Source organism: Oncorhynchus mykiss, chromosome 11 (assembly GCF_013265735.2).
Source record: "Oncorhynchus mykiss isolate Arlee chromosome 11, USDA_OmykA_1.1, whole genome shotgun sequence".
Lineage (NCBI taxonomy): Eukaryota > Metazoa > Chordata > Actinopteri > Salmoniformes > Salmonidae > Oncorhynchus > Oncorhynchus mykiss.
This window is the reverse complement of record NC_048575.1, coordinates 63,702,624-63,715,508: the sequence shown is the minus strand read 5'-3', so window position 1 is coordinate 63,715,508 and position 12,885 is coordinate 63,702,624. Positions and strand designations below refer to the sequence as shown.

Genomic DNA, 12,885 nt, shown 5'->3' with positions numbered 1-12,885 from the left:
TCATTCAGAGATCCTCACTGAACTTCTGGAGAGAGTTTGCTGCACTGAAAGTAAAGGGGCTGAATAATTTTGCACGCCCAATTTTTCAGTTTTTGATTTGTTAAAAAAGTTTGAAATATCCAATAAATGTCGTTCCACTTCATGATTGTGTCCCACTTGTTGTTGATTCTTCACAAAAAAAATACAGTTTTATATCTTTATGTTTGAAGCCTGAAATGTGGCAAAAGGTCGCAAAGTTCAAGGGGGCCGAATACTTTCGCAAGGCACTGTATGTGTGTGTGTGTTCAGAGAAGAGAGGAGAATGAACGAGGGAAACGTATAGAGCGGGTGAGAGAGGGATGAAGAACCCTCGGGGGTGTGCTATTGAACACTGTTAGTGAGTTTAAAAATAACCAGAAAAAAATCTCCATTGTGATTTAGTCTGCGTGAGGTTTTGGTTGCTTCCACACACCTGCACGCCCCATGGCAGCCAGCCCCGCACAGCCCCGACTCCCAGAAGCCTGCCTGTTTCAGTGGACAGAGACAATGAACTAGATTCCAACCGACACTTGGCCCTCCATCACTTGGCATGGAGTTGGGCTTAGTCCCAGCATCCCCCAGGCTGGCGCAGAGAGGAGGCGCATAAATAACATCTTGATAGAGGACCAAGAGTCAACATTGGCACATGCCTAGTGTCCCCATAGAGGCAATAGGCAACCATTTAAACCAAACGAGGTAGGCACAAATGGCAGCCGCTGCGTCAAAATACCAACCCACTTACTCCCCCCTCTCTGAATACCCCATTGTTTAATGGTTGTGATTGGTGAAGGTTATGTGTGCGTGCACATGTAGAAGCTGTTCTCTCCAGTGACATTAGAATATTAACATGCAGGCTTGGCTACTTGAGGCACAGCACAGTGGCATAATGAGTCACACACAGGGAACATGTTTTTCTTGTCTCTCTGACACACATCCTTTAGCTGGGACATTTATTGGTTGCTGAGAGGTTTCTTTTCAGGGTTGCTCCTTAGCCATAGCTGGGCGGGCGGGGGAGCTAAATGCATGTTCTACCTGATCAGGGTTTAGTCTAGCTGTGTATACCATACAGCAACAGTCCCAAACATTCATTCATTGTTCCAGCTCACATAGTATTAGATGTAAACGGTTTAAGGAGCCTGTTGGAATTCAAATCTATAGGAAAGAAAGGGGTATACCTAGTCAGTTGCATAACTGAATGCATTCAACCAAAATGTGTCTTCTGCATTTAACCCAACCCCTCTGAATCAGAGAGGTGCAGGGGGCTTCATTAATCAACATCATTGACACTTGGGGAGCAGTTCATGTCGTGTGTTAACTGCCTTGCTCAAGGGTAGAATGGCAGATTTTTCCACCTTGCCAGCTCGGAGATTCAAACCAGCGACCCTTTCGGATACTGGTCCATCACTCTTAACCACTAGGCTACCTGCCTAACACTAGGCATGTTCTCACTACCTTAACATTACCACCCTGAAATCCTATGGCTACCTGTACAGTGCAATATGTGTGAATTTCATGCTTCAAATTTTTATTTGATTAGATTTTTTATTTCACCTTTATTTAACCAGGTAAGCTAGTTGAGAACAAGTTCTCATTTACAACTGCAACCTGGCCAAGATAAAGTAAAGCAGTGCGAGACAAACAACAACACAGAGTTACAGTACACATGGAATAAACAAGCGTACAGTCAATAACACAATAGAATAAAAAAAAGTCAATTTACAGTGCGTGCAAATGGCGTGAGGAGGTAGGCAATAAATATGCCATAGTAGCGAAGTAATTACAGTTTAGCAGATTAACACTGGAGTGATAAATGAGCAGATGATGATGTTCAAGTAGAGATACTGGTGTGCAAAAGGGCAAAAAAGTAATTAAAAAACAATATGGGGATGAGGTAGGTAGATTGGGTGGGCTATTTACAGATGGACTATGTACAGCTGCAGCGATCAGTTAGCTGCTCAGATAGCTGATATTTAAAGTTAGTGAGGGAAATATAAGTCTCCAGCTTCAGTGATTTTTGCAATTCATTCCAGTCACTGGCAGCAGAGAACTGGAAGGAAAGGCTGCTTTGGAGATGACCAGTGAGATATACCTGCTGGAGCGCGTGCTACTGGTGGGGGTTGTTATCGTGACCAGTGAGCTGAGATAAGGCGAAGCTTTACCTAGCATAGACTTATAGATGACCTGGAGCCAGTGGGTCTGGCAACAAATATGTAGCGAGGGCCAGCCGACGAGAACATACAGGTCAGTGGTGTGTGGTATATGGGGCTTTGGTAAAGAAACAGATGGCACTGTGATAGACTGCATCCAGTTTGCTGAGTAGAGTATTAGAAGCTATTTTGTAGATGACATCGACGAAGTTGAGGATCGGTAGGATAGTCAGTTTTACTAGGGTAAGTTTGGCGGCGTGAGTGAAGGAGGCTTTATTGCGAAATAGAACGCAGATTCTAGATTTGATTTTTGGATTGGAGATGTTTAATATGAGACTGGAAGGAGAGTTTACAGTCTAGCCAGACACCTAGGTATTTGTAGTTGTCCACATATTCTAGGTCAGAACCGTCCAGGGTAGTGATGCTAGTCGGGCAGGCGGGCGGGTGCGGGCAGCGAATGGTTGAAAAGCATGCATTTGGTTTTCCCTGCGTTTAAGAGCAGTTGGAGGCCACGGAAAGAGTGTTGTATGTCATCGAAGCTCATTTGGAGGTTAGTTAACACAGTGTCCAAAGAAGGGCCAGATGTATACAGAATGGTGTCGTCTGCATAGAGGTGGATCAGGGAATCACTAACAGCAAGAGCGACATCATTGATATATACAGAGAAGAGAGTCAGCCTGAGAATTGAACCCTGTGGTACCCCCATAGAGACTGCCAGAGGTCCGGACAACAGGCCCTCCGATTTGACACACTGGACTCTGTCTTCGAAGTAGTTGGTGAACCAGGCGAGGCAGTCATTTGAGAAACCAAGGCTATTGAGTCTACCGATAAGAATACGGTGATTGACAGAGTCGAAATCCTTGGCCAGGTCAATGAAGACGGCTGCACAGTACTTACTGTCTTTTATCGATGGCGGTTATGATATCGTTTAGTACCTTCAGCGTGGCTGAGGTGCACCCGTGACCATCTCGGAAACCAGGTTGCACAGCAGAGAAGGTACGGTGGGATTCGAAATGGTCAGTGATCTTTCTATTAACTTGGCTTTCGAAGACTTTAGAGAGGCAGGGCAGGATGGATATAGGTCTATAACAGTTTGGGTCTAGAGTGTCACCCCCTTTGAAGAGGGGGATGACCGCGGCAGCTTTCCAATCTTTAGGGATCTCGGACGATACGAAAGAGAGGCTGAACAGGCTGGTAATAGGGGTTGCAACAATGGTGGTGGATAATTTTATAAAGAGAGGGTTCAGATTGTCTGATTTGTATGGGTCCAGGTTTTGCAGCTCCTACAGGACATCTGCTATCTGGTTTTGGGTGAAGGAGAAGCTGGGGAGGCTCGGGCAAGTAGCTGCGGGGGGGGGGGGGGATTTTTGATTATCATGGATTTATCAGTGATGACCGTGTTACCTAGCCTCAGTACAGTGGGCAGCTGGGAGGAGGTGCTCTTGTTCTCCATGGACTTTACAGTGTCCCAAAACGTTTTGGAGTTAGCACTACAGGATGCAAATTTCTGTTTGAAAAAGCTAGCCTTTGCCTTCCTGACTGACTACGTGTATTGGTTCTTGACTTCCCTGAACAGTTGCATGTCGCGGGGGCTATTAAATTAAAACTCATATTTTCTGTTTTGCACTGTCAATCCCTTTAAAACCTATTCCTTGGTCCATAATTCTCCGGTGCTGCCGATGCATTCCAACTTTCTATTTATTTGCTGTGCACCAGAGGGGATCCTTTAATATTTCTCCCTCCTACCAAAACAGCCATGCAATTATTGCACTCTGTTGGGTTTCATCATCTTTTAGCTGCATCTGTGTAGCCACAGCTTGCACATAGGTCACAAACCATTATAGTAAACAAACATAAATGCGTCCACACACTCACATAAGCCAACAGGCAGGCACAGAGACATAGAGACATGCACCATACTCTCACGGTTAGTAACCTTAACCCCTACCATTAACCGAACCATAACCCTGACCTAACCTTAACCCTATTCTTAACCTTAACCAATTTAAAATGTCAACTTCAAATCAAATTTTATTTTTAACATACAGGTTAGCCCTGGTGTTCATTCAGAGGTTGATTTATGTGCGGAGCAGGCGTCAGCCCCAGGCGTCAGTCCCAGGCGTCTGCCCCAGGCGTCAGCCCCAGGCGTCAGTCCCAGGCGTCTGCCCCAGGCGTCAGTCCCAGGCGTCAGTCCCAGGCGTCTGCCCCAGGCGTCTGCCCCAGGCGTCTGCCCCAGGCGTCAGTCCCAGGCGTCTGCCCCAGGGGTCAGTCCCAGGCGTCTGCCCCAGGCGTCAGTCCCAGGCGTCAGTCCCAGGCATCTGCCCCAGGCGTCAGTCCCAGGCGTCTGCCCCAGGCATCTGCCCCAGGCGTCTGCCCCAGGCATCTGCCCCAGGCGTCAGTCCCAGGCGTCAGTCCCAGGCGTCAGTCCCAGGCGTCTGCCCCAGGCGTCAGTCCCAGGCGTCTGCCCCAGGCGTTTGCTCCATGCATCAGTTCTAGGCGTCAGCTCCGTTATAAAACTGTACACGCCAATTGCCCTTATTATTCTTTCTCTCACTCCCATAGAAAGTCGAGTACTTAGCAACCTGATGGGAGAACCTCAAACACTTGTTAATCCTCCACAAACATTACATTGGGCTCATTCAGTCAGATAGTCTGCCATTTGTAGAATTGCTTGTTTACCTCACAGCCTTTATTTCCTGGGATGACAGTGACACGGAAAGAAAGCTAGCCTCATCCCTTGGAATAGAGTAACAGGGAGAGAAAGTTTTTACAGTACAGAATGAATAAGGTAATCTGTGTTGTGCTGGGTCGCTCTAGTTTTACTTACTCTATGTAACTCATGATGCTGAGCTTTGTTGTGTGTTGTTCCTGGGGCAATTCATATCCCCATTCATTTCAGAATAACAAATGTATTGTTGTATACCAGATTCAACATTTTCTGCAAGCTATTAATTTAAAATAACATGTAAAAATAAAATGTTATTTGTCACATACGCAGAATAGAACCTTACCATGAAGTTCTTACTCACAGGCCCATTTGCAGTGAAGTCAATACTTGTCAGTGTTTCTGTTATCCAAAATAACTGATTCTCTTTCTCTTGTTTTTCCAGTGGAGCTGAAGTTCAATCTGGACCAGTATGTGAACAAGCGTTACCCAGGTCTGGTGAAGATCGTCCGCAACAGTAAGAGGGAAGGCCTGATCCGAGCCAGGATACACGGTTGGAATGCTGCAACTGCCCCGGTTGTAGGTTTCTTTGATGCCCATGTAGAGTTCAACACTGCCTGGTAAGAACTGTGCTTCATCTTCATACAGTATCTCCTCATTGTCTTTTTTACTCTTGGGGTTCATGTTAGAGTGCAATGGTTGTAGTCCTACATAATCGTAGATTAAATATGCGGGTCGCCCCTCAAGCATTTTGATTAAGCGTCAGCTAAACTGTGCTTACGCTATGAGGAATTGTTACTGAGGCAGCACATTCAGGGAACATGACCTCCATTTTGAATTAGTTAGAACAGTTAATAAGCTTTTCCTGAGGTTCAAACTCATCCCTTCTGAACTGTGACTAATGGCCAATAGAGTTTCAATTATGTTACCTGTACTGTACTCTAGTGTAAGTCGCTGAAATAAGCCTAAGCCTTGTTTTTACGGTGGTGGGACAATGAAATAAGAGATAACAGATTACATGTTGTTTTTGCCACATTGTTTCACCCTCCTCCAGCCTTAGGCTGTAGTGTTATAAGCATGATGGAAATGACTTAAGGGGGTCTCAACCCAATGTCTGGCTGGCACCTATGCTTACCACCAAACAAGTCACTCAAGCGCCTTGTAATTGGCACCTAATTTGAGCCTGTCATCCTGTCAGGCTTTTCAAGACGTAGAGTGTGTGGTGTGTTCCTGGGGAGGCTGGGGGGGGGAAGCTGGGGGAGGGCTGGAACCAAAGGTTTGGGTAATAAGTTGTTGGTCTGCCTCCCTGGCTGTAGCTCAGGCACTTCACCTAACAACATACCACCGCTGCTTCATAACTGAAACATCCGCCAGAAAGGGAAGCGAAGACCACAAATATTTGCAGAATATATTTACATATCGCTTCAATAAAATTGTGGTTAAATATCTTGTTCAAGAATATTGCATTCTATCGTGTTATGAATAAAGCATAGAGTTTGACTGAAACATGAAAATCTAGGGCCTAGATTTACCATGGCAGGTCACGTGGTCTGACTAGATTTACCAAGTCAGGTCACGTGGTCTGACTAGATTTACCAAGTCAGGTCACGTGGTCTGACTAGATTTACCAAGTCAGGTCACGTGGTCTGACTAGATTTACCATGGCAGGTCACGTGGTCTGACTAGATTTACCAAGTCAGGTCACGTGGTCAGGAAAAAGTCCTGGTCTCCTCCTTCCTACTTATGAACAAACAACTGTATGATTCCAACACAGATTTGACTATAATAAACAGCATCAAAGCTGAAAAAGACATACACAAATATGAGCACAGATAGTATCATACAAAATCAAACCAAATCACATGTTGCCACAGACAGTCCATCTACTGTGATCTGATCCGCCAATCATTCATCACTGTCATCCTTTGACCTCTGGGCAGAGGAGGATCTCATGTACCTCGATTTTCACCCAGGAGTGCTTTAAGTGAGAACTTAATGGACACTCCAAACCCACAGGGTGTCTCTGCCAGTCAGCCAGCTAAATCGGGGAGTTTGTTGGTTTCATCAGGAGTTGGAGTGGGTGATGATAATTGATACCCTGGTGGTTCCCTCATCTGTTTCCCCATCTGCTCCTGTTAAAAAATGGATGTGCTATTCCGCCCCCTCACCATCCTTTCACCTCCACGGGTCCACCCTCATTGTTTCTGATGTTCGCTCCCCTGTTTTACATGCAGGGATCTATCAAAATGATCCTTTGAGTTAGCTCACTTGCTGCCTTCATGACTCACGCCGCACGCACGCACGCACGCACGCACGCACGCACGCATACCCTCATACTCACACTCTACATTTAAAGCGTGGCTTCTGTTCGATACGTCAGCCGTGCATTTGCTTTGCATGAGTCTCTATTTCTGAAAAGTACAGCTGTGCACTTGGACCCCAGTGATTCTATCGAATAAGCTGTGATATGTTAAAAACATAGAGATAATGTATATGAGATGAAAAGCATCAGCCACTACATTCTTGTAAGAAACAGGTTTTGTGTTGCATACAGTCCATTTTTCCCCACTTCAACTGTGAGTGTCCTTATACAGTATGTGTGCACAGAGCTGAGCATAATATAATCTATTTCAGTGGGAATAGGGGGAAAAACATGACAAATTTGTTGAATGTATGTGGTGTATTGTTCTGCTAGCCCGCAACCTTAGATGTGTTCAAGCCCCTGTATTCATCATCATATGACTATGCAATATGGCACATACTACAGTAATAAGTGAGATGGATTGTTCCCCTGCCTTTTTGTCATGAGACACAGTGAATGACCTTGTAAAAACTACTAGTGCATACCCAGGCATCCAGTTTGCTGAGCCAAGTGAACCTGCTGGCATTCTGAAGCCAAGAAGCTGTCTAGTTGATATTGTTTACCCTTTGTATTTTATTTTTTATTTAACTAGGCATGTCAGTTAAGAACAAATTCTTATTTACAACGACGGCCTACCAAAAGGGACAAGGCCTATTGCGGGGACAGGGGCCTGGGATTTAAAAAATAAAAAAATATAGGACAAAACACACATCACGACGAGACAACACAACACTACAAAGACACACAACACACCTAAGACACAACACACCTAAGACAACAACATAGCAAGGCAGCAACACATGACAACAACATGGTATCAACACAACATGGCGGCAGCACAACATGGTAGCAGCACAACACATGGTACAAACATTATTGGGCACAGACAACAGCAGGTAGAGACAACAATACATCACGCAAAGCAGCTACAACTGTCAGTAAGAGTGTCCATGATTGTGTCTAGTATGCAATTGATTACACACATTTTTGGATTTATAGGATAGTTAGATATAATTGCATCATACTTGGTTTATTTAAGTGTGGATGGTTCTCATGTGAATAGTTTTCACAAATGGAATGGATGGAACACATTCAGTTTTACAGGATGTTATATCATTGCATTATTTTGTGTCATCTAAATATGTGCACAATCCATTTCCTCCCTCTGAAGCCATTCCAGTACAACTATATATCCAAGGCTGAGAAACAGGGTCATTCATTCCGAGGCGAACATTCTAATCCCACTAAGCTCAATTTTTCTGTTCAGTAAATACAATTAATGTGGTGGAAATACAGCAGGGTTGTAATAAGCATATACGCCTCTTGAACTCTGAACTCACAGGGAGAGCCTCAGATAAATTGATATTGTTTATTTTTTTTATTCTGCACCATTGCAATCTCAGGTTATTAATGAATAGTTCATGCGAGCGCTATGTGTGTATGTGTGCCTGCTGAGTGTGTGGGGGAGATTAGAGGTTGTGGGTGTTGGATGTTGGCTGCATGGCTGTAATGAAATGCACGGCTCACAACCCCACGCTTTGATGGTGTTGTGATGCTGCTGCACCTTGTGATCCCACCGTTTCCCAGGATTCAGATTGAGGTCAGGGAATGGAAAATAGGACCAATAAAAGAGAAAAGAGCAATATGACTGTTCCAACCTCTTCCAAGGACCTCTCAACTGGTTTGGATTGTGTGCTTTGCATTCGTTGGATTCGTAGTTCAGAAATGTTTTATATATTTAAACAGAATTCAATTAGGTGCTTACCTTAGACAAATTTGTGAACTAAACACTTGTTTTCCAAACAAAGGAAATGGGATAGATGGCTACCCACAGACCTTATCCCATGTAGTTAAATGTGCGAAACAATTAAAAAGTATTCTGACATAGTTCTCAAAGCTTGGATATTAATAACTTTTAATCAGTGGCATAGGCAGAAATCTGTTGATGGCAAAGCCAGCAAAAATGTTTGTGGGACAAAATGTAGGCACTAAAATCATTAAATTATCATAAAAGCATTACCTACCCTATACCTTAATGTAATCGATCGCACACAACAAACCATCTAACATGTGATTTTACATTACAGATCAAATACTCTTGTAGGCCTATGTAAATCCATGACTCACAGACCTACACATAATAAACTAGAGGCCTATAGCTTAATTAATAGACTATGAGACTAGAATAGAATGCCCTGATACAACTGTAATAATCCTAATAGGCTTGGCAATCTCTCAGATCACTGTCTCAGAGACCAGGAGATAGTAGGGTAGGCAGCCACAAATGTAACAATTTAGTTTTTATTTAACTAGGCAAGTCAGTTAAGAACAAATTCTTATTTACAATAACAGCCTACACTGGCCAAACGCGGACAATGCTGGGCCAATTGTGCGCCAATTGTGCGCCCTATGGGACTCCCAATCACAGCCGGTTGTGATACAGACTGGATTCGAATCAGGGTGTCTGTAGTGATGCCTCAAGCACTGAGATGTAGTGCCTTAGACCGCTGCGCAACTCGGGAGCAGGCCAATCAAAGTAGATCAGGTTTAGATTAGGTTACACACTGTATATTAAACACCATCAAAGGAAAGGTAAATTATAACAGTATTCTAATACACATAATAATATTTCATAACCTATATAGACTAGAACAGTGGTCACCAACATTTTCTTAGTCGAGATCACATTGAGTCACAATGCAATTCTCTGCTGGGTGCAGGAGATCAAGTGCTCCTACAATGTATTGTGTGAGATCAATAGGGCCTCCCTATAGTGCATGGGTGGAGAAGCACAGAGCTAAGTTCTATTTCCAATTAAATTACATTCCTAAAAATGATAGGCCATTGACTGGAAATAGATATTGTTTCATTAATTTGCCTAATTTCATATAAGAGAGGTCTGATTTTCTCCATGTAGGCCTTCCCCTTAATATAAATAACCCTTATATTTCAAAACTGGAGTGTCAAGCTAGGCTGGACTGATGGTCAATCGGATGGAGGGAGAGAGTTCTACAAGTGTTGAAAAAAACACTGTTGTAGTCCTAAAACAAATAAAACTCACTCATTTTCTGTACTCTTTGACAATCTCTCTCTAGGCATGGTTTTTAACTCTCTTTTCTACAGTCAGTATCAACTTTGCTGTGGGCTCATGGAAGCTGCTGTAGACACAGTGATCTAAGTTATCCAATTAGCCAGCGGTATGACTACAGGTGCACCTGATTTAGCTCTCTATCTTCACACTAATAAAATGGTTTAAAATGGGAATGCAGGGCATTCAGGGCAGCTGAATCAAGTGGACCATATATTGCATTATTGGTGAATAGGCTACAAAGAAAATATATAAAAACAATAATAGCCACCCTGATTGGCTGGGCCTGGATTCACACTGCCAGTTCCGGTGCTCCTGCTTTTAATGGATATAATGAAAACAGTGTTGCTGCGCTGTGCAGGTCTATTACTACAAGTATTATTTTGAATTCTGAGCTAAAGTGAAACATGCCTTTTCTTTCCCCCTCGCTCTGACTGACTGGTCTTGGTTTAGTGTTTATCCATCTTGAAAAGAGAAGGATGGTATAAACGCTTACACAGTGAGTGCTTCACAGACCACATACCAGGCAGGCATCCAAAAATACAGAATAGACAGAGATTTATACTGCTAATGCAACAGCGCTATCAAATCAGCCTGAATTAACCCCCAAGCCTATACTGTATACCAGGTAAACTGAAAACGTACAAAGTAATCTCAAGAATCTATCGGGATATTGGCCAAATCTATTTCACTGTAACTTTAAATTCAGTGTGAATTACCTTCCCTACCTTTAATCTGGAGCAGTCATTTTTACAGGATTAGTATATAATATTGATATTTATGCTACAGATTCAAGCATTATTTATCCAAAGAACTCTGAAGACTGGATATTCTAAGATATGTGCACAGTGTACAGTCATAATGTGCTAGAACAGGGATGGACAACTGGTGGCCCGCGGACCCCCTTTTATAGGACTGCGGACCAATTTCATCCTACATTTTTTTAGGAACTCAGTCGGGATCTCAATTTACTTTTGAGAGTTAGAATAATAGAATACACAAGGTGCAATTTCTAAATTTGATTGTGTATCGGCAGTCACTCAATTAGCACATGTTTAGATTGGTAAATTAGTCTAGTGGCCAGCTATCTAAACTTGCAGTAAGCATGGTCAAATTACTGACCGGGGTGGGGGCCATTGATCATCAGATGTAGATACACAGACCCACAAGCCACTGTGGCTCCTCATGATGAGTTCAGCTTTGTGGCCCCCTCCCCCATCAAAGTTGCCCATCCCTGTGCTAGAACATGACCAGAAGTGATGAAGTCTGAGATCCCCGCACACACACTCTCTTTCTCTCTCTCACACACACAAACAAACACACACAGAAATGTGAATGCACACACACACAGCGTTAATGTTCTCATAAATGGAAGCTACAGTATGTCACAATGAAATTGCCTCTACTTTCTGCACAGGCAATTTACATGTTCTGCTGCATTTGGCCTGCAAACAAATTAAACTGATCCTATTTTAGGCACTTGGCGCCTGCAGTTCTGTGGGTGAATGGTTGTGAATGAAGCTAGATCCCATTATCTGATAAATCCGTGCTTGAGAAACTTTTCAAACAGGAATTCCATTAATCTGGAAAAATTTAGTTGTAATCTCACACGGCCTGCGTTCTGGGCTCTGTACAGAGGACAAAGGTAGGACAGATAGGGAGAGGAGCCATCCTCAGAAGGTGGCATGTAGACTCAAGTACACACAGATAGAGATTGAGCAGATTTTTATCCTGCCATATGACGCTCCACGACCCCAGGTATATGTGACTTTGCTTAGGTTGGGAAAATCAGTGTTGATCGTAAAATTAGACAATCTTTTAATTGGTTTTGAGTGTGTTAAAAACACACGCAAGGCTGTTTATTTTGTAGCATGTAGACATTCAATAAATCAAATCATGAAAATAAACAACGGATACAATAATCCGTTTTTCCAAAACGTCTGTACATTTTTTTTTTAAGTCTTGAAACCAGGCAAGGTAGGAATAAAATGAGAGAAGCTCTAGAATAACAACTAATGGCAAGACCTATTGCCACAATGTATTCACAATATTACATGAGTCATCGCTGAGGGAAAAAACACTATTTGAATATGAAACCAGATTGAATCTGGACAGATGTCGGTGAATAACCCTCCCGGTGATGCTGCATATGAAAAGATAGGAAGAGCAGAGGGGGAAAATGACAAGCATCATCAGTCAAACCTGATCCCTCATTGTTTCTACGCCTTGTCTTCTCCCTCATCAACACTGGGATCCCGGAGGTACCTATTGAGGTAGCTAGTGTTGAGCATGCTGCTAACTACCTCTGGGGTGCTACTGTACCCTAGACTCTGAAGGACAAGGGAAGATGAATGGCTGATGGAGTGTACTGGAAAAGGGGGTTCTGGGTCCTCAAGGTTAGAGAATGCATACAGGATCTACCATCAGCAACATCTCAGCATGTGAGATTGTATTCATCCTTGAGTTAATGAATCTTTATGCAGTCATTTTCAATGAATTTCAAAGTGTTCATTGACAATATTAAGTAGCATTGCAATATTCTTTATCGCCCTTCAAATATTATGTTTTCATCATTCCAGTTTGACTTCAAAGCACATATGGTAAA

The 12,885-nt window shown here is 43.2% G+C and overlaps 1 protein-coding gene across 2 annotated transcripts in view; it reads left to right on the top strand.

The window, feature by feature from the left end:
- Positions 1 to 12,885, top strand: part of LOC110536222 (polypeptide N-acetylgalactosaminyltransferase 9) — a 129,909-nt gene that overhangs the window by 42,912 nt on the left and 74,112 nt on the right. For both annotated transcript variants that reach the window (XM_021621859.2, XM_021621858.2), the window contains one exon: positions 5,276 to 5,450. In XM_021621859.2, the coding sequence (XP_021477534.1) occupies positions 5,276 to 5,450 (175 nt within the window). The remainder of the gene's footprint in view (positions 1 to 5,275; positions 5,451 to 12,885) is intronic.